Source organism: Hemiscyllium ocellatum, chromosome 10 (assembly GCF_020745735.1).
Source record: "Hemiscyllium ocellatum isolate sHemOce1 chromosome 10, sHemOce1.pat.X.cur, whole genome shotgun sequence".
NCBI classification, from domain to species: Eukaryota; Metazoa; Chordata; class Chondrichthyes; order Orectolobiformes; family Hemiscylliidae; genus Hemiscyllium; species Hemiscyllium ocellatum.
In genome coordinates, this window is record NC_083410.1 from 59,451,489 (window position 1) to 59,474,929 (window position 23,441).

The following is a 23,441-nucleotide window of genomic DNA, read 5'->3' on the forward strand; positions in this document are numbered from 1 at the left end:
TCTTCCTATCCATATGAAATATTTCACACTTCTTTGCATTAAATTTCATTACCACTTCTTCACCATTCCACTAAGCCAAGTTCTTTGGAAGTTCGACAAAAGCACCCCACAGTTCACAATGCTTCCACATTTTGCATCATCCTGAATTTTGAAATTATGCGCAGTACACCTTTAACCACTGTTCTCGATTTCCTGTCACACTGCCAATTTTAGAACAATGTTGTCACCACCTCTATTATTCCATAAGTTCGAACTTGGCCCACCAGTCTGTGCACTTTTTAAAATGCCTTCTGGAAGTCTCCATTTACCACGTCAGCAGCATTTTCCCTCATCTGCCCTCCCTCTCTACTACCTCAAAAGTCTCAAGCAAATTGGTTAAATAGGATTTATGTTCAGCAGGTCAATGCTGGTTTTATTTAATTAGCCTGTTTTTGTCCAAGTGACCATTAATTGTATCCCAAATTTTCATTTCAAAAAGTTTCCCTAACTCCAAGTTTAAACGGAGTGACCTGCAGTTTCTGGGCTTATATATCAATTCTTTTCTGAAGAAGAGTGCAAACATTTGTAATACTGCAGAACTCTGGCATCATGCTGGTACCTAAAGATGATTAAAAAATGATGGTTTGTGGCTTTGCTATTTTATACTCTTGGTTCTTTTAATATCTTTGGATGCATCGCATCCAGTCTCTGTCACTTCATCAACTTTAAGCAGAGATGATTCCTGAAGAAGGGCTCATGCCCGAAACGTCAATTTTCCTGTTCCTTGGATGCTGCCAGACCTGCTGCGCTTTTCCAGCAACACATTTTCAGCTCTGATCTCCAGCATCTGCAGTCCTCACTTTCTTCTTTAAGCAGAGATGGACCATCCAACAACTCCTCAATGTTGAACTGTTTAGATATCACATTCTACTGTGGTGCCTCCAACAAGTCATCCTTTTTCTTCAACCAAGGATTCCCCTCACTGTGCTTCACAGGGCCCTCAGCCATGTTGGACCCACCTTCCAGTCTTCTGCTTCATCCCTTCCACTCCACTAGAACAATGATAGGGATCCCCTTATCCTCACTTTCAATCCCATTCAAAGGAACATCCTCTGCCATCTCTGATACCCTCATCAGGATATCATTACCAACCACATCATCCCCTCCACTCCACTGTAAATATTCCACAGGAACTGATCCCTCTGTGACACCTTTGTCCACTCCTCCATCACTTCTAACATTTCTTCACTCCCCATGCACCTTTGAATGCAATCACAGAGGATGTAACACTTGCTCTTTTATTTTCTCCCTCCTCTAAGCCCAAGGCCAGAGCATACCTTCCAGGTGAAAAAGCATTTTACTCATATTTTTTCTAATTTACTCTACAGCATTTGCCACTCACAATGTGGCCTTGCTTATACTAGCGAGGCTTAGCACAGACTGATGACTGTTCTGTGAAACACCTCTGCTCTGTCATAACAATGACCCCAAGCTTTCCAGTTACTTGACATTTCAATAAACCATCCTGCTCTCACGCTAACATTTCCATCCTAGTCCTCCAATGGTGTTTCAATGAAGTTCAGTACCATCAGGAGGAACAACTCATTTCCATGTAAACACTTTACAGCCTCTACAGCTCAAGATTGAATTCAGCAACTTCACAGCATAATTGCTGTCCTTCATTTTGGCTTTGTTTTCAACAAGGCGGACCCATTTTCTCTTTTTAATACCTGTTTACATCTTGATTCCTCCTTTACTTTCTATTGGAAAGCTTGCCTTCCTATGCATACCCCTCATAATCTTGTGCATTTCTATCAGATCCTCTCTCAACCTTTGCTGCTCCAAGTAAAACAACCCTAGCCTAGCCGATCTTTCCTCATAGCTCAGATCCTCCAGCCCAAGCAGCACCCTGGCAAATCTCTGCATCCTCTCCAGTGTAATCATATCCTTTCTATAATGCGATAACCAGAAGTCCAAGCAGTATTCCAGTTGTGGCCTAATTAATATTTTATATGGTTCCAGCATAACCTCCCTACTCTTTTATTCTACACCTCAGCCAATAAAGGCAAGTATCCCATCAGTCTTCTTAACCACCTTATATATCTGCTGTGTTGCCTTCAGGGATCTGTGAAAATGCATACACCAGTCCCTGATCTTCAGTATTTTACACCATTTTTGTGTAAAGGGCTGTAGCCCTTCCCTGAGTTCACTACCTCACACTTTCTTGGGTTGATTTCAACTTGCCATTCCTCTGCCCAGTCTGCTGATATCCTTCAAGAGATTACAGCTAGCCTTCTTTCTATTTACCATCTTACCTATTTTTTGTGTCATCCATGAAACTCTTCATCATACCCTCTACATTTAAGTCTAAGCCATGAATATACACCTCAAACAGCAAGGGCTGCAGTGATGTGAATACTCACAGAAACATTCCTTCCTTCCTGCCTGTCAGTCAATTTGGATCCAAAGTTACACCTTACATGTGCGACAAGCCTGGCATGAAGGACCTTACCAACTGCCTTGTTAAAGTCCACGTTGGCCACCTCATTCTTGGTTGCCTTCTCAAAATATTCAATCAAATTTTTCAAACATGATCCTCACTTAACAAATCCATGCTGGCTATCCATGATGATTAATCTGTCCCTCTCCAAGTGCTGACATATTCTGTACTTTAAGAATTATTTCTGAAAGCTACCCCAGTACTAAGATTAGACTGACTGGCCTGTAATTTTCTGGTCAATCCCCTTCTCCCTTGTCTAATAATTGGGCAATGTTAGCAGTGCTCGAGTCCTCTGACAACTCATTTACAGCCTGAGATGATCTGAAAATTACTGCCAGGGCCCTTAACGTCTTCTCCCTTGCCTCCCTCAACAGTCTGGATTACATCTAATCTGGCTCTGCAGTTTTATCCATTTTTAAGACTACTAAACATGGTAAAATAGTCTCTCTCTCTCTCTCTCTCTCTCTCTCTCTGCTAAGTTATTCAAATATTTCATAGACCTCCACCCTAAAATCTATACCTGCATCTCCTTTTCCATTCTGAAGACTGATGCAAAGTATTCAGTCAGGACTGTGGCTGAGTCTTCCAAATTTACACAAAGATTAGCTCTATGGACTCTAATGAGTCCTACTCCTTCCCAATTTATTCATATCTCTTTACATATTTAGAAATGTTGCTTTCTAGTGCACTCTCTCTATTTTTCTAAATTTTCTTTTTAAAGTTTCCACATACATTTTTTAAACTTTTATGGGGCCTGTGTTATTCTACCCTCAGTAACTCCCTTAAGCTTCTCTTATTTTCTTAATTCTAAACTTGCCATCCAAGGCACTCTAATCTTGGTCCATTCTTTGTCTGTCTGGGAACATATTTGCCCTGTACTCTCCCTAATTTCTTTGAAAAAGTCTTTCTTTTTGTTCTCTTACATCTTTCCAATTTGTTGGTGGCCTATACAGAGAACAATGTAATCGGAACTTTAGTGCTCCCTAGTTCTAGCCAAGTAATTTCTGTCTTTAATCTCACTGGGATATCTGCCTTCCCCAGAGATACAACATTCTCTGGCATTCCTTCCCCATCGTTCCTGAGTACAAGGTATTTTTAATATACAGTCCACCATTTCTTGAACTAGATTTCCATTATCACTCAACACCATATTCCCACAAGATTATCTACATCTGTAATTCACCACACTATGCATTCAAGAACCTGTACAATATTATTACTTTAGAAATTATTACATTCTCTTTATGCTGTAATCACTTAATACTCTACTGTTTGCTACTCCACTGTTTCTCCCAATATTCTATGCAGCTTGGGACTCCTCTCTAATATTATTTCCTGATTCCCATGCTATGGTCAAGTTAATTTAAATCCTCCTCAATAGCACTAGCAAAATGCACTAGGAAATTGGTCCTGGCTTAGCTTAGCTACAACTTGTTTGACATATACAGTTCTCATATCTCACATTTCTGGTCCCAATGTTCAACCATTTTCTTTGTAGAAACATATTTGTTCAGATTTATATCTGCCTCCTACTCACATGCTTTCCACTGGTTTGGCGCTGATTTACTTTCAGATAACTGCTTCCACACATTTGTCAAAAGTACATCCAGCTTGGTAAAATTGCAGTTTCCCTGATTTAAAAGTCAACTTCTTGACTTATCTTTCTATAATAATTCCACTATATTGAGTATTAACTCTTGTCACTAAAGTGCATTCCTACTGATATACCTCACCTAACCAGTTTCATTTCTTAATATTGATTTTGCAATGCTACTTCTCTGTTGAACTGACTATGAACTGGTGACAAATTGTTGGGAACTTTTGATTTCAGTGCATTGTTTTCTTTAGAGAGCTTTGATATATCTCATGGTCAGGAAAATTGCTATACAAATGCAAATATCTTCCTTACTTTAAAGAAATGTAAGAATGAAAGCTCAACATTCCTGGTGTCTGGAATAGTGAGGGTATGTGTCTATTTTTATCTTTTTATTAATTTTAAAAAGTGGTACTTTTAAAATCTAATAACGCAACTTCCACCTGAAAAGGGATGAGACTCCACACAATTATTTTCATTCTGGGTAAGAAAAGTTAACTAGCAATCACGAAGTCACTAAAAAGGATATTTATGTTGTTGCACACCAAGTTGACTTTCTCTTGCATTATTAAGTGGTCAATTTATATGCAATTACAGCAACTTCATGAGAGTTGTCCAGACGTTAGTTGCAAGCTCTTGTAAATGTGGAACTAACAGCAGAGTGACTTACATTGGCTAGCAATTTCTGACAATTTGCAATTCCTGTACATCTTACTTTAAATTGCTGGCTAATTTATGCATTAATCATAAAATGCTCCATTCAGATTGTGTTATTATTTCAACAAAATCTGACCCAGTCATTTCTGCTTGAGGACAATGATTATTTTCAAAAACTATACTGAATATACTGCTCCAATTATTGCTCTATTCAGTGCATTTATTAAAATGGTTTACAATTGCTAGTTCTGAAATCTAATTGACATTTTATGTCAGAGAATGTTGAAACCATTCTGAAGTTGTTACTATCAAAATAAACATAGAATATCCTGAAGAAAATACATGGTAAATTATGACAAATAAATAACCAAGTGTAGACAGAAAAATATCTACCCAATTTCCAAGTTCATGGTCTCACCTCTGCACTGCTGTCTTTCAGGATCCCATTGATAACCATCTGTACACTGCTGTAAGAACATAAGGACAAGGAGGGATTTCAAAGCGCAGCATAGTTTCTTTATTAAGAGGAAAATAATATTGTGCAACAGAGTAGAAAAACATAAGTGATTGCCACCATCTAATTCAGTAAGAAGCAACTGCTATCATTAAAAATGATGTTATTTCTTCAATTACAAGCAAGTAAGTAAATATCATTGTGGATTAACACACTAAAACAACAGTATTTGGGGTTGAATTTATTATTGTTAATAATGAATGCTCATAAACCAAATTATAATGAAATCTTATGTAGTGCTGAACTATCAGCCTGCTCAGTTCTTGGTGGCATCTTACCGTATAGGTGATGGTTTCATCGATCTCCTGTGACCTTATGGTATGGAAAATAAATGCAACCAGCAGGCACCATTGCAACATCTTGTATCTGGACAATAATAATAAGCAATCTCGATTATTGTTAATAAAAGCAAGTTCTAACATGCTTTTCAATTCATTTACATTTATCATTCAAAAACTGAACATAAAGAGCTGTTTTGCACTGGTGTACTGGAATGAGTTCAGGTTTAAAGTAAAACATTTTTACAAGTCTTGACAAGCAACAGTGCATTATGAGGAGAAATAAAGTATTTATGCAATTATAGATTCTTCTACACATGTTTTCAATTAAATCTATTAATTTACATTACATTGACTCTGAAAATACTTAATGACTTGATGGCTCCTTCATCTAAAAGGAAATTCTCTCCATTTCTGAACATTTAAATTCCCACCTATCTTTGTTATCTTATTCACTTAACCCTGTATGTATAAAAAGCCATTGCAACAGTTCAAGTACGTCATAAATGAGAGGCTAGTAAATATCCTACAATGAACATGAATAAAGCAGTTTTAAATAATGAGGTACAAAATTGTAACTCAGAATTCAATATTTGTTTATCTCTTTCTTTATAGAAGCGGCATACACAGAAATAAAATGACGTTACCTTTAAAGAAAATAGGTCTTCACAAGTCTCCTGGTCAACTTTGACTTTTTTTTATATCACTTGCTGGAAGAGCAGTGTTGAGTGTGTGAGTTGTAGTAATTGTGAAGAAATTGTGAGGAGGTTCAGCGGCAGTTGTGTTGCTCCCTCTACAGGCTCACAGGCTAATCACAAGCCCCGACTTCATAGAGGAAGAGCAAATAACGAACAACTTCAAGGCCAGTGCAGAGGGGTGTCACCACAACTGCAGCACTGCCAGGTTGTATAGTCGCTCTGCAGTCCTACAGGCGGGACTCAGTCATGCGACAGCCAAGTAAGATTGTATCTAACAGTTACATACTAGCGGGTTGTTCAGGAAAGGAGCAGCTGATTGCGAAGTAAAATACTCCTTCAGCTCTGAAGATTTCATCATGCACAGTTACTTTGAAAGATAAAAATTGCAATGTGTGGGTTTTTTTTAAAACTTTGATTCAAACTAGAATCCATGAAAAGATAAACTCACAAGGCAGTTTACTGAGCATACAAACATGCGCCTTATAATTACTTCCTAGAATAATACAATGATGCTACAGTGACTGGACAAGTTTTCAAGACGTTGTAAGAGAGTCCGGCCTCAGTTTGCGCTGTTCATAGACTTCGGGAGCCAAAAACAACACGGAATATGAGCACAGCGTGTGGGCATTTACTCCGGGAAAGTTTTGCTCACGTGTCTAAGGCAAGCAATGAATTTTTAAAAATCAAACAGATAAATAAACATACGGTGACCGCACGTACCGCCAAACACATGCATCCGGACCCCTCTAAGGTCCCTTCCTACGAATAGTCAGTTTAAACTTCCAATGTGCAATTCACCGGGAATATGTCTCCAACTCTCGCTGCAGTGGGAGACTTGGGGAAACAAAAGTTATGTCTAACCCCTGGGTAACTGTACAACTGACTGAAATAATTAAAAAAAATGTTGAAGGACAGGATGAGGTGTATAGCCAAAATTAGTATTCTTTCTATCAGTGCACCGAATGGAAGGAACGCATTAAATGAGCTGCACGGACAGATTCAAATTGGAAACTGTGATATGGTAACCATTACAGAGACGTGGCTGCGAGATGTTCAGGACTGGGAACGAAAGGTACCATGTTATCAGGTTAATAGCAGGGATAGACAAAAGCAACAGAGAGGTGGAGTAGCATTACTGATATATAAAAAAACAGAATCACTTCGAGGGTGAGGGAGGATGCAATGTAAAGAAAACACCCAGAGGAGACCTTATGGATGGAATTGAGGAACCACAAAGAATCTAAAACCACAATAGGTGTCATATATAGACCAGATTCTGGATCAGTGGTGCTGGAAGAGCACAGCAGTTCAGGCAGCATCCGAGGAGCAGTAAATCGATGTTTTGGGCAAAAGCCCTTCATCAGGAATAAAGGCAGAGAGCCTGAAGGGTGGATAGATGGTAGCAGCTCAGAAATGCTATACTGTATAAGACAATGATGGGGTAAAGGTAGAGTAGTATGGATTAAGAGTTAATCTTAACACATACAAATACTGCCAGAAACGTTTATTTCTAGAATGTGTCTGGGATAGTTTCCTAGGGCTATATGTTTTGGATGCAACAAGCAATATTGGATCTACTAGCCTGATTTAATTAGATTACTTACAGTGTGGAAACAGGCCCTTCGGCCCAACAAGTCCACACCGACCCGCCGAAGCCCAACCCACCCATACCCCTACATTACCCATTACCTAACACCCGTTACCCATGGGCAATTTAGTATGGCCAATTCACCTGACCCGCACATCTTTGGACTGTGGGAGGAAACTGGAGCACCCGGAGGAAACCCACACAGACACTGGGAGAACGTGCAAACTCCACACAGTCAGTCGCCTGAGTCGGGAATTGAACCCAGGTCTCAGGCACTGTGAGGCAGCAGTGCTAACCACTGCGCCACCGTGCCGCCTGTTTGCCAGCATTTGGAAGGTTAAGGAGTGATCTACTCGAGGTTTTCAGGGAAAGACAGATTAGATAAAGATAAACTAAATCCACTGGATGAAGATTCTAGAATTAAGTCTCAAAATTAGAGCCAGGCCATTCAGGAGAGATGTTAGAAAGCACTTCTACCCATAAAGGATTTATGAATGTATGATACTCATTTCCTAAGAGAGTGGTGGATGCTAATTTAGTTGTGAAATTTAAATCTGGGATAGACTTTTTTTTAATTTGAGCAGAGGGATACAGGAGAAAGTGAGGACTGCAGATGCTGGAGATCAGAGATGAAAATGTGCTAATGTGCAGCAGGTCAGGCAGCATTCAAGGAGCAGGAGAATCGATGTTTCGGGCATAAGCCCTTCTTCAGGAATGAGGAGAGTGTGTCCAGCAGGCTAAGATAAAAGGTAGGGTCACCCGGACCAACCAACCCAACCACCCGTGGCTCAACACTTCAACTTCCCCTCCCATTCCACCAAGGACATGCAGGTCCTTGGACTCCTCCATCGTCAGACCATAGCAACATGATGATTGGAGGAAGAGCGCCTCATCTTCCACCTAGGAACCCTCCAACCACAAGGGATGAACTCAGATTTCTCCAGTTTCCTAATTTCCCCTCCCCCCATCTTGTCTCAGTCAAATCCCTCGAACTCAGCACCGCCTTCCTAACCTGCAATCTTCTTCCTGACCTCTCCGCCCCCACCCCACTCTGGCCTATCACCCTCACCTTGACCTCCTTCCACCTATCGCATCTCCAATGCCCCTCCCCCAAGTCCCTCCTCCCTACCTTTTATCTTAGCCTGCTGGACACACTCTCCTCATTCCTGAAGAAGGGCTTATGCCCGAAACATCGATTCTCCTGTTCCTTGGATGCTGCCTGACCTGATGCGCTTTTCCAGCAACACATTTTCAGCAAAGGGATATAGGCCCAAGACGAGAGTTATGTCCCAGTTCATCCATGACATTATTTATGGCAGAGCAGGCTCGAAGGACTGAATGGGTTTTTGTTCCTATGTTTCCCCTTCCCAACATACAGTCATACGTAGAGTCATAGCCATTGAGATGTACAGAACGGAAACAGATTTTTCGGTCTAACTCATCCATGCCGACCAGATATCCCAACCTAATCTAGTCCCATTTTCCAGCTCTAGGCCCGTGTCCCCCTAAACCCTTTCTATTCATATAACCATCCAGATGCCTTTTAAATGCTGTAATTGTACCGGCTTCTACCACTTCCATTGGTAGTTCATTCCATACACGTATGACCCTCTGCATGAAAACATTGCCCCTCATGATTTTATAAACCTCTATAAGATCACCCCTCAGCTTCCGATGCTCCAGGGAAAACAGCTTTAGCCTATTCAGCCTCTCCCTATAACTCAAATCCTCCAACTCTGGCAACATCCTTGTAAATCTTTTCTGAACCCTTTCAAGTTTCACAACATCCTTCCAATAGAAAGAAGACCAGAATTACACGCAATATTCCAAAAGTGGCCCAACCAATGTCCTTTACAGCTTCAACGTGACCTCCCAACTCCTATGCTCAATGCTCTGATCAATAAGGAAAGCACACCAAACGCTGCCTTCACTATCCTATCTACCTGCTACTACTTTCAAGGAGCTATGAACCCACACTCCAAGATGTCTTTGTTCCCCAACATTTCCTAGGACCTTACCATTAAGTGTATAAGTCCTGCTCTGATTCCACATCATCATTTGGTGAAACTTTCTATGCTTCATTTGTCTCATGGGTTTGGCATCTCTGAATGTCACTGTTCTTTTACTGAAAGAAAGCCCCTCATTATTTTCAATGGTTTGATGTTTATGAGTGACAAAGGACTCTTGTTTTTGGAATCAAACATAAAGATAATAAACGAATCTTGCTTTTATCAAAATATGACAATGTTTAGTTTAATAGATCAAGTCAGAAGGCCTGGTCTTGGAAGAAGAGGTGTTGAAAATCAATGTTTGAACATATTATAAAGAAAAAAAGAAAATGTATGACTGAGAATGCATGGTGGAAATTAATGACCTGGAAGAGCATAGGTAATGCAAAGTCTAATAACCTGCAAAAAACATTGCATTCTCAGCACTGAATTTTAACACAGCAATTGTTATTTACCTAAAATATATTAGTTTTGCTATAATTTCACATTAAGTTATAGACTTCCATCTAGTGGCAACGATGAGACAAATGATTTTGTTCTTGCATTACCATAGCTCATAGTTCTCATGTCAAATGGAAGTACCAGTGATAATTCTGTCTCGTATATTTATTGAGTGTCAGAAAGGTAGAAAGTAAAATTAAATTTTGTGCATTAAAAAAGTTGAATCTGAAAGATAAAAGACAATTTTAGCGACCAATAGGTGACAAAAAAATAATATTATGACCAAATGAGAAGAATTAACTGGTTTTCTGCTATTCACCTCCTTGGTTGGGCACTGTAAAAAATTGAGTTCTTTTTGCATGAGGCTATACTTCTTTCCTCAATTAAAAACATTGTTTGCACTGTGTTTCACCATGAGCAATAAGGAGCCAAATAACAATGTTTGCTTGAACAATTGAAAAAAAAACACTATCAGAACAAAGGAATATAGGTGTGCAATGTCAAGAGGCCTAGGTTCAGTTATGTCAGTGTTAGTTGATGAGATTTTAAAGATTGATTGTCCACCTTTGTCACTAAGGCGAATCTTTGTGGTTAGAAGGTATGACCTTTACAGTTTTAAGCAATAATATTGAACATGCGAAATATGTAAGTGAATGGCGAGTTTTGAGAAGATTTGTAGTTCAGGTTGAGGTTCTGGATGTAAGTTTGCTTGCTGAGCTGGAAGGTTCATTTTCAGATGTTTAGTCAACATACTAGGTGACATCATCAGTGAGCCTCCAGTGAAACACTGGTATTAGTGACCTGTTTTCTATTTATGTGTTTAGGTTTCCTTGGGTTAGTGATATCATTTCCTGTGGTGATGTCATTTGATGTAGTGATGCCATTTCCTGTTGTTCTCTTAGATCACAATAAATGGGGTCCAAGTTGATTTGTTTGTTGATAGAGTTCCAGTTGGAATGCCATGCTCCTCGGAATTCTCGTGTGTGTCTCTGTTTGGCTTGTCCTAGCGTGGAAGTGTTGTCCTTCCTCATCTATATGTAAGGATACTAGTGAGAGTGGGTCATGTATTTCAAAACGTGCCCAGAAACCCTAGCCACTCGCCCCTACATCAAAGATATCTCAGAAATGACTGCCAGACTACTCAGACCTCTTGGCATCATGGTAACCCACAAACACACCAACACACTAAAACAGCAGCTAATGAACTTAAAAGACCCCATACCATCAACAATCAAAACTAATCTCATTTACAAAATATCTTGCAAGAACTGTAACAAACCCTACATTGGACAAGCAGATAGAAAACTAGCCACTGGGATACATGAACATCAACTAGCCACAAAATGACATGACCCACTCTCACTAATATCCTTACATACAGATAAGGAAGGACACCATTTCAACTGGGATAACACGTCCAACCTAGGACAAGCCTAACAAAGACATACACGGGAATTCCTGGAAGCATGGCATTCCAACTGGAAATCTTTCACAAACACCAACTGGGCCCCATTTACCACCCTCTGACAAAAAGAACAGGAAATGACATCGTCACAGCAAATGACATCACCAACCCTATGGAAACCTAAACAAATAAATAGAAAGTGGGTCACTAACACCGGTGCTTCACCGGAGGCTCATTGATGACATTACCGAGTATGGTGACAAAACATCTGAAAACGAATCTTCCAGCTCAGCGAGCAAACTAACATCCATATAAGTGCATGTCTGAATAAAGTATGTCGAAGGTAACATCTATAATATGGTTCATAATTTATTATGTTTTGGGGAGGTGAGTTCTAAAGTGGAGAAATAGCTTTTATAAATCTATATTCTTTGTGTGTTTGTGTGTGTTTAGAAGAGAGGGACATAGTTTTAGTTTAACTCTTGAGTAAGTGATTGCCTGAAAGTTTGATGATACAAACATTTTTACAGAGGATTTATGATCTTGGAATGGAACTTGAGATGAATGGTTCAGTGCATTAGAAACAAGATTATGGGAAAAAATCCTGCTGTTGCTGAGCAGCAAAGATCTGTATCACAGAAAGACAGATTGTTCAGAAGGGCAGGTAGTGTTGCAGGCTCAGTTGAAGAAAAAAAATACTATAATTCAACTGTCTCCAATGAAGTCAAATCTGGGGAAACAGTCCTCAGTGGCTTAGAACAAAACTCTAGAAGCAGAAAGCTGCTGGAAGCTAGACGTATACAAATCTCATGTGTTTTCTCTGAGTGTGCTTTAAAATCAATAAGTCCAGTAACCAATTACAGTCATATCAACCGAACAAGAAATTTCACAGTGGAAGCAGGGTGATCCTTCACTAGGATTTGAATGCCTGTAAGCTTGCCACTGAGAGTTATGTGTTGAATCTTTATTTCTAATATTTGTTGTAAGATTGTTTCAAATAGCTGTTTCAAAGCTAGTGCTTCCAAATAAACCTGTCAGACTACAACCTGGTGTTGTGTGATTTTTAACTTTGTCCAACACCAGCGCTTCCAAATCATCAAATAGTTATGGTAAAGTGTAACATAGTTTATATTTTTTTTTATTTTTGTGGATAATAATTTTGTTGTTCTTTTGTTAAGTTACATTGACAGCCTCTTATGAATATGGTAAACAAGTAGCAGGAATAAAATAATGCTGTGTCAAACTGATTGTCCACTTTACCAACAGCTGGCACTTTAACATTAGAGATTATTGAAAATGGTTGAATAAAAGAATAAAAAGAGAAATACAGAATCAAATGTATAAATGTTAAATTGACAAAGGAGGTAGCATTGTTAATTTAATGGATCCAATGCCAATTTGGAATTGAGAATCCATTCTGAGCCTAATAAAGGTCCAAATATGTTAAGGCTTTAAGGGGGAAGACCGTTTCTCAAATACTCCCCCAGCATTCCGAAGTTGTTGTGGAATTACTTGATAAAAGTAGGATGGCAAGATCCCTGGGCCAGAAGGTTCCCATTCATGTGAATATTAATTAATGCAGACTATCCTCACGGCAGAATGAGCAAAAACATTTTTTGTTTTGCTTTGAGGGAATGCAAAAATATTTGATGAATGTACATTTTTGCAGGTATCAAGATTGACCATTTGGGCAAATGCTGTTTGCTTTTAGAAATGTAGAAAATAGATGCAGGAGTAGGCCATTTAGCCCTTTGCGCTACTATTCAATATAATCATGGCTGATGTTTCTCTATAGAAGGCATCTCACTTTGGTACTCAACTTCCCTCGAATAGTGTCACTGCTACAGTAAGATACAATCAGAGTGTTCACAATGAACAGCCGAATGCACATGAGCTATCCCTCATTGTGAACATATGCAGCAAAAGCAAAGATTTTCAATTTAGCTGTTGTTATAAAGCCATGACAGCGTGGAATTCCCTTTCTCAATCTATTGTGATTCCTGCATGTGACTGTTCTCTTTCAAAGCATGAATAGTCATTCATTGAATGATTTATTACAATAATATGTTGATGCTTAAAGTTCACCCAGTTAACATACTCTTAACACCATGCTTCCATTAGATCCCTGCAATTATTATATTAGATTACTTACAGTGTGGAAACAGGCCCTTCGGCCCAACAAGTCCACACTGACCCGCCGAAGCGCAACCCACCCATACCCCAACATATACCCCTTACCTAACACTATGGGCAATTTAGTATGGCCAATTCACCTGACCCGCACATCTTTGGACTGTGGGAGGAAACCGGAGCACCCGGAGGAAACCCACGCAGACACGGGGAGAACGTGCAAACTCCACACAGTCTGTCGCCTGAGTCGGGAATTGAACCCGGGTCTCAGGCGCTGTGAGGCAGCAGTGCTAACCACTGTGCCACCATGCCGCCCACAATTATCCTTAGACCCTATCCATAATGCAGCAACCAAAATAATTGTGAACTCTCATATGCAACAGTAGAAAATAGTTAAGTATATATGAAAAAAATGTTGAAATGTTGGGAAAATACACTACATATTATGTCAAAATTCAATATTTCTTAGGAGGACAGAATGTTTGGATCTTGTGTTGCTTGATCAAACTGATGTGTAGATTACACATCCCTAAAATTGCCATTATATCATTCAGATTAAAGAAAACATCATGAAAGTACCTAAGCTATATCAGCTTAAAGTATATCACGAAAATAAGACCAGAGAACATGAGGAACAAGTCTTGAAATGTAATGTAAAATTGATATCAAATGAGATGTTCCTGAGAGAGTAAAAATATTTGCCGTACAGAAGATAATTCAGGTGAAAACATTGGCTTTATTCAAGCACAAGTCAATGCCTCAATGAAGATGTAACATATTATAAGAGTGAACTTTGATAGACAAAATTTTTTTCACATCCTGCAATTTTCTTATTTTTATGATGTCACAGAATATACGAGCAGAAATTACAATGATATTAAAATATGCTAACACCTGTCTCAAATTAGCACTTGCTGGAAATTGATGCAAGCATTATTGCCAGTTGGAAACTTTCCTTTTAGGTTATTTAAAATACAATTCATGTTGAGAGGAATGTGCATTAGAGGTATGAGTTTTGAAACCATAGGTGTTCAATATAGTACACATAACAGACTTGTGAGGAAAGTGATATGTCATGGAATAAAAGGGACAATGGCAATGTGGATGTAAAATTGGCTGAGACATATTAAACAGAGAATAATTGTTAATTCTTTTTGGTTAGAGGAAGGTTTATAGTGGAGTTCCCCAAGAGGTTCATTTTGGGACTCTTTCTTTCCCTCATGTGTATCAATGATTTGGATCTTGGTGTGAAGGGGACAATTTCAGAGTTTGTGGATGGTAGAAAACTTGGAAGAATCATAAAGTGCAAGGAAGACTTTGTAGATTTTCAAAAAGACATTGAAAAGTTGGTGGAGAGGGCAGTTAGGTGGCAGATGAAATTGGATGCCTGGAAATGTGAGATATTGCGTCTTGGTACAGAGAAGATGGAGTGACAGTGTAAAAGAAAGGGTGCCATTCTAATGGTTCTGCAGGAGCAGAGAGTTCTGGTCCATATATATACAAGTTATTTAGGTTAGCAGGAAAGGTAAAGAGAACTTTTAAAAAACATACAGAATCTACACCTGAATGAGTCAGGTATAGAGTGAAAGGGCAAAGAGGTTGGGCTGAATCTATTTGGGCACTGGTTAGGCCTCAGCTGGTGAATTTTGTACAGTTCTGGGCTTCATACTCTGGGAAGGATGTGAATGCATTGGAGAAGTGCAGAAGAGATTTACCAGGAGTGGCTGTAGGGATGAGAGATGTCAGAAATGAGGAAAGGTCAGAATTTTCAGCACTGTTTTCCTTTGAGGGGAGAAGGCTGATGGGAGATTTGATGGACGTTTTCAAAACCGTGAGTAGAAAGGGAGAAACTGCTTCCACTCATCAAAGGTTTGAGAACTAGAGGGCATAGTTTTGAAGTGTTTTGAAAACGGAGCAAATGGAAGATTATCCTCAAAGTACTCAGATGCACCATCGTGACACCAACAGCTTCTCCAGCTCCAAAATGCAGAGTTCAAGATCCACCAACTGTTGGTACTTTCTGTACAGTTCATTGTCCAGGATGTGCACTGCACTTGATTGAGGTGCTTTGCTGTACTTCCATTTATTAGACCATCGACTAATGTAACAGAAGTAAACTTTAATAAAGCATCAACAGAAACCATAGCTAATTAATCAACTCCTTCATTCTGCTGACATCACTTGATGTGGTTTTTAAATCCCCCTCCCTAACACTCAAGATCTCTTACATCTGGGTTCTAGGCTTGCATTTTGAGTGTATTTAACTTTCAGTATTTTTAAAATCTAGATTAAGTCATAGGTATGTTAACTAAAATATTTTATCTAACTTTTATTATCCATATATTTGATTTTCATATAATGAAACATTTGAAATCCTCTAATGCTACAATCTATGCTTAGCAAATTTAATGGGTGGAAACATTTTTCTTCTCTCTGAGTAATTATTTATTCCTTTGTTGCTCATTTATTTAGCTCCACCTTCAGGTGGATTGTTTGATCTGGAAAGTTGAAGAAAACAATGCAGACCTAGATCGTTTTAGGGTTTTCTAATAATTCAAGCTGCATGGAGCAACATTTTCAAATAGCCTCAATGATCGCATTTTGCAGTAAATGAACTGCAACAACTGGCAAAGCACTTCATACTGAAAAGAACTTGATGGATGAGAGAAGGAAAAGTTGGCAACACTACAGGAAACTGGAAGGTGACCAGAGTGTTCGGTAAAGTTGCCAATATCAATGCCTAGATGACCAAAATGGTCTCCTGTTTGGCGCGAGTCTTTGAGTAGTTCCCAGTGAGTGAGCTAAAACAAATATTCAGCGGTGGTAGAGGCATAGCATGTATGACAATGGAATCTTTCTCTCATTTTAACAGTTTATGCTAAGGTAAGCACCAGAAGTTTGTAACTCTCACAGTTCCAGTGTGAAATTGACAAGAGCAGAAACACTTATTGATCTTTATCACGCATCTTTGTTAGGTGCTGCGATCGGTATTTTCTTTTTTGCATTTTAAAGATGCCTTGTAGGCAAGTCGGTGCTAACCATGCTTAGGGTCAGAGCAGTCTCACCTCTGAGTTACATTAGTCTGGGTTCAAACTCCAGTCCAAGACACAAGCCCAAAGGTTGAGGCCACTCCAGTGGAGTATTGAGGAAGTGTTGTGCTGTTGGAAGGGTCATGTTTTAAATTACCTGTCCTCAAAGGTGGTGTAGAGGATCCTATGCTGTTACTTCAAAGAAAAGCATCACAGTTATCTCCTGTCCATTGCATACCCCTCAATCAACACCAGACAAATGTACGATCTGGTCATGATCTTGTTGCTTTTTCTGAGGGATTTATACAAACTGACAGCTGTAATTCCTATTTTACGGGTAAATACAATCAAAAATATGTTGTGGTTGTAAAGTGCTTTGACACCTGGTGGAAAATGTGATGAAAATGCAAATCCTTTTTCTTCTTCCTAGTCTCAGAAGGACAGTTTTGTTGTTTTGACAGCCCCACCCCATATCCTAAAGGACTTTCCTTGCCTGGGATTGTTTCTGTGACTCTGGAGGGATCTCCTACCAATTGGATTGAGCTCACAATAGCTGTATTGCTGAAACATTTCAACTAAAGGGAGGAAGAAGTTCCTTTAGTTATAGCTCCATAAATATTTTCCATTATAGTATAGACACCAGCATAACACCCCACTGCAGATGTTGTAGGCATGTGGAAACTACAGGAGACCAGCATACACATTGTTTCAAAGGAACCAACCAGACACCTTGATCTGAATTCCTGGAGCCTGGGTGGCAACTTAGGATTTCTTCATGTATTGTTGTAGAAACAAGCAAAACCTGGTCAAGAACAAATTAGTCATCTGTTGTATGTAATAATGGAGCTTATATCACTTTGGAAATAACCCATATTAATAGAGTAAATTGCCTTTGTCATTTTGACATGACTGTCTATTGGGTGATGAAGGATTGCATTTATAGATCGTTTTTCACATTGTCAAGGTGTCAAAGTACTTCACAGCCAATTGGTTAGCTTTGAAAGGTAGTACACATATTAAATAGGCAAATGTAATAGCCACAATAGAACAAGGTACCAGAAAAAAATAGCATCATCAACCAGCTCACTGGGTTTTTGTGATGATGGTCAAAAGGCAAAGGTGACCCAGATATCAGAAGAAATGTTCTGCTCCTTAAGTGGTGGTAAGGGATCTAATATGTCTTCCTGAATAAATGTATGGGAGCTCCATTTTATCATCTCATCCAAACAACAATATTTCCAACATGGAAGTACTACTTTGGCACTTCAGAAAGTGTTCAATATATGTTATATGAAGGGATAGGACTAAGACCAGGGAGAAGCTCAGTGACAGAGATGCAACCATTGAAACAAGCCAACACTTAACACCACAGAAATTCATTCATGTACTCCTTCAAAGAATATCTTTCTTAAACATATCTTTGAGTGACACCTTAATAGGTCTGTATAATTGCTACTGGATAGAGTTGAATGTGTGTTGTCCTCCTAGATGTGTAACCTTATTTGTAAACCTTGTTTTGATTCACTTTTATCTACTGCTTTTCTGCCTACTCAAGCATTGTCTTGATATCATCTTGCAGTCAACAGCCATCCTCTTCACTAACAACTACCCAGCCAATCTTTGTGCCATCTGCAAATTATCAAATCATTTCTTCTACGTTTAAATCTAAATCATTAATATATACCATAAATGGCAAGGGACCCAACTTTGAGCCCTGTGGAACTCAAACTAATTTCCAGTTACAAAAACATTAACTTATCATTACCCTTTGCTTCCTGTCACTGATTCAATTTTGAATCAAATTTGTCACATTCCTGATACCACAAGAGTTTTAGTTTTTTATGACCAGTCTGCCATGTGAGACCTTGTCAAGTGTTGACAACATCCAAATCATTACCCTCAACAATCCTCCTAGTTACATTCTCAAAAACTTCAAATAGGTTAGTGAGACATGACCTCCTCTTATCAAAACTATGCCCACTATTCATGATTGGAATGATTGTAACCAGGTGGATCTTGGTGACTATGAGATCCTTGATTGGGGTTATTAATATGGGTCAATCAGAAAGTCCTCCCTGATCAATATAAACAGGGGACTCTGAGTAGAGAAGAAGAAAAAATAAACAGGAGTGTCAGAGGTTCTGTGCACTCTGAGAGCTGGATCAGTGTGAGTGAAAGACTCTTCATTTTTCTGTATAGGAGAGAGGAGAGGATCTTCTGAACAGAAAAGGAAAACTATCAGGGGATATCACTGGGCTGTTAATCCAGAGATTCAGATAATGTTCTGGGGACCTGCTCAATCCTGCCATGGCAAATAGTGAAATTTGAATTCAATAAATATCTGAAATTAAGAGTCTACTGACAACCATGTGCCGATTATTGGAAAAACCCATCTGGTTTACTAATGTCCTTTAGGGAAGAAAACTGACATCCTTATCTGGTCTGAGACAAAAAAAAAGATACTGGAATCCAAGGTAGACGAGCAGGAGACAGGAGAACACAGCAAGCCAGCCAATATCAGGAATGTCGACTTCTTCACCTCCTGCTGCTGCCTGCCTTGCTGTGTTCTTCCAGCCTCCTGCATGTCATCCTTACCTGGTATGGCCTACATGTGACTCCATACCCACAACAATGTGGTTGACTCAACTGCCCTCTGGGCAATTAGTTTTGGGCAATAACTACTGTCTAGCCAGTGATGTCCTCAACCTGTGAATTAATAAAGAAAAAACAATATAACCAGGGGATTTAGAATCTCCTCAGTTCAGGGGACTGACTCAGAGCTGGCTGGTCACACCCAGTATACTGTGCACAGGTAAATAATGGTGATGAGATACTGGCTTCAGTGCAATTATTTCACTGATAAATCTATGCCTTTCTAAGTAACAGTTTCTTAGTATTGATTGTAGTATTTCGATGACCACTGAGGTCAACTGATTGGCCTACAATTATTTGACCTATAGCACATTGTTGAATAACGGTACACCATTTGTAGAACTCCGGTCCTCTGGTACCTTGCCTGACTCTAGTTGGGATTGGAAAATCATTCTCAGTCCATCTGCTATATCCTATCTGGCATCCTTTATTGACTGCAAGATGATATCAAGACAATGCTTTGGTAAGGAAAGGAGAAATTCCCATCACACTGATTATGTGAATTTTGTATGCCATTTGCTTTATACTCAATGGGGAAGACAAAAAATTAGGCTAATATGAAGACTGTAATCCATATTGGGGTGTTCATAACAATAGATCTGTTAAATTTAAATAAAATAATGTCCGAAGGAGTAGACAGAGATAGGCACTGCATCTCCCTCCATCTCAGTTATAGAATAACAGCCCAAATCTTATGATTTGTTCATTATTATAATTTTGGCACTCAATACATGCATTTTCTCTTGCTCTGTGCAAAGGATTTTTTTTTAATGCAAATCCTTGTCCCAGAGAACTGAAGCATGATTTTCACTGCTGTGAATGAGCAACTCTTTTTACATTGATCTTGGAACTCCCTAGCAATTGGACTAAAAGTCCAGCTGCTGGACATGGTCAACTTTCTCAAATGAAGTGTAATAGGAAATTACAATGATCAGAACCAGCAAGCACAGCAGATCTCACACAATTAGAAAATTATGCTTGCTGATGCTATTCAGAAACAATACTATTTGGAATTACGGTGTACTTTCCACTGTTTTACATCTGTGTCATAAAAATTATGCATCATTTGGCTAATCTTTCACTTCACCAAGACACCCAGCCTGACAACTGACATGAACTGAATAAAAAATAAACCATTCAGGAAGATGTATATGCCAAGTGTATGATCCCAGCTGACTTTGACTCTGGATTTGTCACTTCCTAGAGTAAACCCTGGCTTGACAGATCCTAACTTTGTTCTTTATCCACAATGGAGGTTAATGTTTGAACACATTCACAAGATTTTGCAAATATATGCAGAAATATTCACCCAGTCAAGAAAGGTTCTGATTTACCTGGATGGAAGAGGGAAACAGGGAATATCCTATTGAGTACTAACAGTTCTGGGTTCTTTTGTCTCAACTTGACTATGTATGCTTGATGGTAATTCCCTCCATAAGGGTGAATGTATACAATGTGGACTGCAGTAGTTCAAAAAGCAGCTCATCACCACCTTCTCAAGAGCAACTAGGGACGGGCAATAAATGCTGCTCCAGCCAGTGATGCCCATGTCCCACAAGTGAATAAAAAACATAAATCAGCAGCAACTAAGTTGATACACATTTGCACTTCTATTTTTACCCCGTAGACTGTTCTGAACCTTCTTTATGATCTCCCTTGCCTTGGCATCTCGAGAAGTGACATATCATCAAGGTTTCACATTGACAGCAGCAGAATTGCTTGCCTAGCCCTCTGACCATTACTTCCTCACTCAGTGCACTTTGCTGTAACATCTGGTGCATTTCCTTGCCGCCCTTGAGACTGCATTCCTTTGAGACATTGCCACAGTTAACATATTCAAAGCTGAATGTTGGTTTGAGAGTCCTACATTCTGAGAGGATTGCTGCACTGTTTACCTTTTTCTAGCCTTTCCACTGGCTGCCCACTTATTATTCTCAACTGATCTGCCTGCGGGATGACCACCACCAGGAAGCTTGATCCAGTCAGGAGATATTCAGTCACCTGTATAACCTGCAGTGACTTCAGTTGCCAATCAAGCCAAGGTGCCTTCAGCATGAATTTGAGCACTTCCTGCATATTTCTGGGACACTAGAAACCTATTTGAAGTTGCATATTTTTCTTTATTATTCAGTTACAAATTGTGGACAACATTTATTGACTGTCAAAGTAAATTGAAAGGTGTAAAATAAATTGTTACTTTTCTAGTCTCTCCTTAAAGAAAACTATCAAAGATTAATTGTTTACTTAAATTTGGTAGGAACTGTAAGAGACATTAAATGCAAAGAAACTAAATATCGGCTAGTTGCATATTTATATAATTATCGCAAAATCCTCAGGTTGAGTTAGGTTGAAGGGACCCCGTTCCTCCTGACTACCATCACCTATTTCTCACTTACCACACTATTTATCATCCATTCCAATTGCAAATTACCCAGCTCCATCTCCAGGCTTTCTGCCCAAATTCAGATTTTACAATTGTCAAGTTGATCGATATACAAAATAAATAGAATTATTCACAAGCCATAATGCAAGTGATACATATATTTCAGTCTAGAACATCTGCTAATTTCATTTAGGTCAAGTGCTATGTTCTGTTTTGGAATGCAGCAATTGCTGGCAATAATTAACTTGATAATGTTACTGAAGAAACCACTTGTGGTCATCAAGCAATTACTCCCAATTGCATTTTGTGGAAAGCAAAATGGAAGTAAAACACATTAGCACACATCGATAAATTATTCTGTCTTACGGTAGTTTGGAAGCCAGAGACATTTTTACAGACAGCAGTGAAGTAATTTTGCATTTTGCTTGACATCTACAGCTGCCATTACAATGCATTAACTTTACTTTTCATTGTATGCAACGCTGACCCTGAAAATACATGATGGAAGAGATGTAGAATAGCATTTATATCCCAAAAGCTATGACTGGAATTGCAAATAAGCTTCAATTCACAGAGATGTAATATACATTGTATTCCATTACTTCACTTGCATATTTTGTTTATATCACAAATTAAGTATGAATTTGTACAGTTTAGTGCTTCATGATATTGATATCAGGACTCAAGGTGCCTGACTAAAACTTATTCTCTTTTATGTACTCCGAAGGGAACAGGCAAATGAAGGTGAAATACAGATCAGCCAAGAACTAATTGAATGGTGGAAAAGACTGGAGGCTCTCAATGACTGAGTTCTCTCTCTTTTGCCAAGGGATTTGCAACTGCCGTGCATTGCACACTGTGCCTTCACCTTTCCTTCTTAGGTTTGGTTGCGATCCAGACTAAGTAGGATGGTAGTCTCCTACACACAACCACAAAACTGTAACCATGCACCCACTCAGAATGTTTCATGCAGGTTTCCTAAATAATCACCTATGCTTGACCATTTAAAAAAAATAAAGGGTCTGCACCATTTAAATTCTTACATGTATAGATCATGCAGGACAAAAGATATTAGCAGGAATGTTGGTCTGTGCTATTCAAAAGTAGTGGTTATAAATACAAAATAAACATTAATGGTCTGTTCATTGCATTATTAAGGTTAAGGGTACACAGATGAAGGACATTGATTGATTAAGTGCCTTGAGCACATATGAAGAGAGATTTTTGAGATCCTGATTGTTGGTTAGAGAAAAGGCAGAAAGTTGTAATGTTGGATTCTGTCAAGAAATCTAGAACTAAGTAAAGAAATTTACGTCTGGATTCTTACTTCACCATTTGTATTCAGAATGAATTAACTCAACTACTCGTAGATTCAATTGGAAACTCAGGAGAAACCTTTTTATCCAGTGTGGTTAGAATGTGGAACTTGCTGCCACAGGAGTAGTTAAAGTGGATAGCGTAGAAGCATTTAAATAAGTACATGAATAGAAGATTATATTGACAGGATTTATGAAAAATGTTGAAAGGAGACTCGTGGAGAGTAAAAGCTAGAATAGATTTGTTGGGCTAAATTGCATATTTATG

The 23,441-nt window shown here is 38.9% G+C and overlaps 1 protein-coding gene across 3 annotated transcripts in view; it reads right to left on the reverse strand.

The window, feature by feature from the left end:
- LOC132819442 (EGF-containing fibulin-like extracellular matrix protein 1) overlaps positions 1 to 6,302 on the reverse strand; it is a 107,161-nt gene extending 100,859 nt beyond the window's left edge. Inside the window, exons 1-3 of one of the 3 annotated variants that reach the window (XM_060830951.1) lie at positions 6,170 to 6,302; positions 5,523 to 5,610; positions 5,149 to 5,197 (exon numbers count right to left, since the gene is read on the reverse strand). In XM_060830951.1, the coding sequence (XP_060686934.1) occupies positions 5,149 to 5,197; positions 5,523 to 5,603 (130 nt within the window). In that variant the 5' untranslated portion in view covers positions 5,604 to 5,610; positions 6,170 to 6,302. Of the gene's footprint in view, positions 1 to 5,148; positions 5,198 to 5,522; positions 5,611 to 5,872; positions 5,899 to 6,169 lie in introns of those variants that run through there. The other 2 variants (XM_060830949.1, XM_060830950.1) reach the window with 2 other exon arrangements.
- Between the last annotated feature and the right edge of the window lie 17,139 nt (positions 6,303 to 23,441).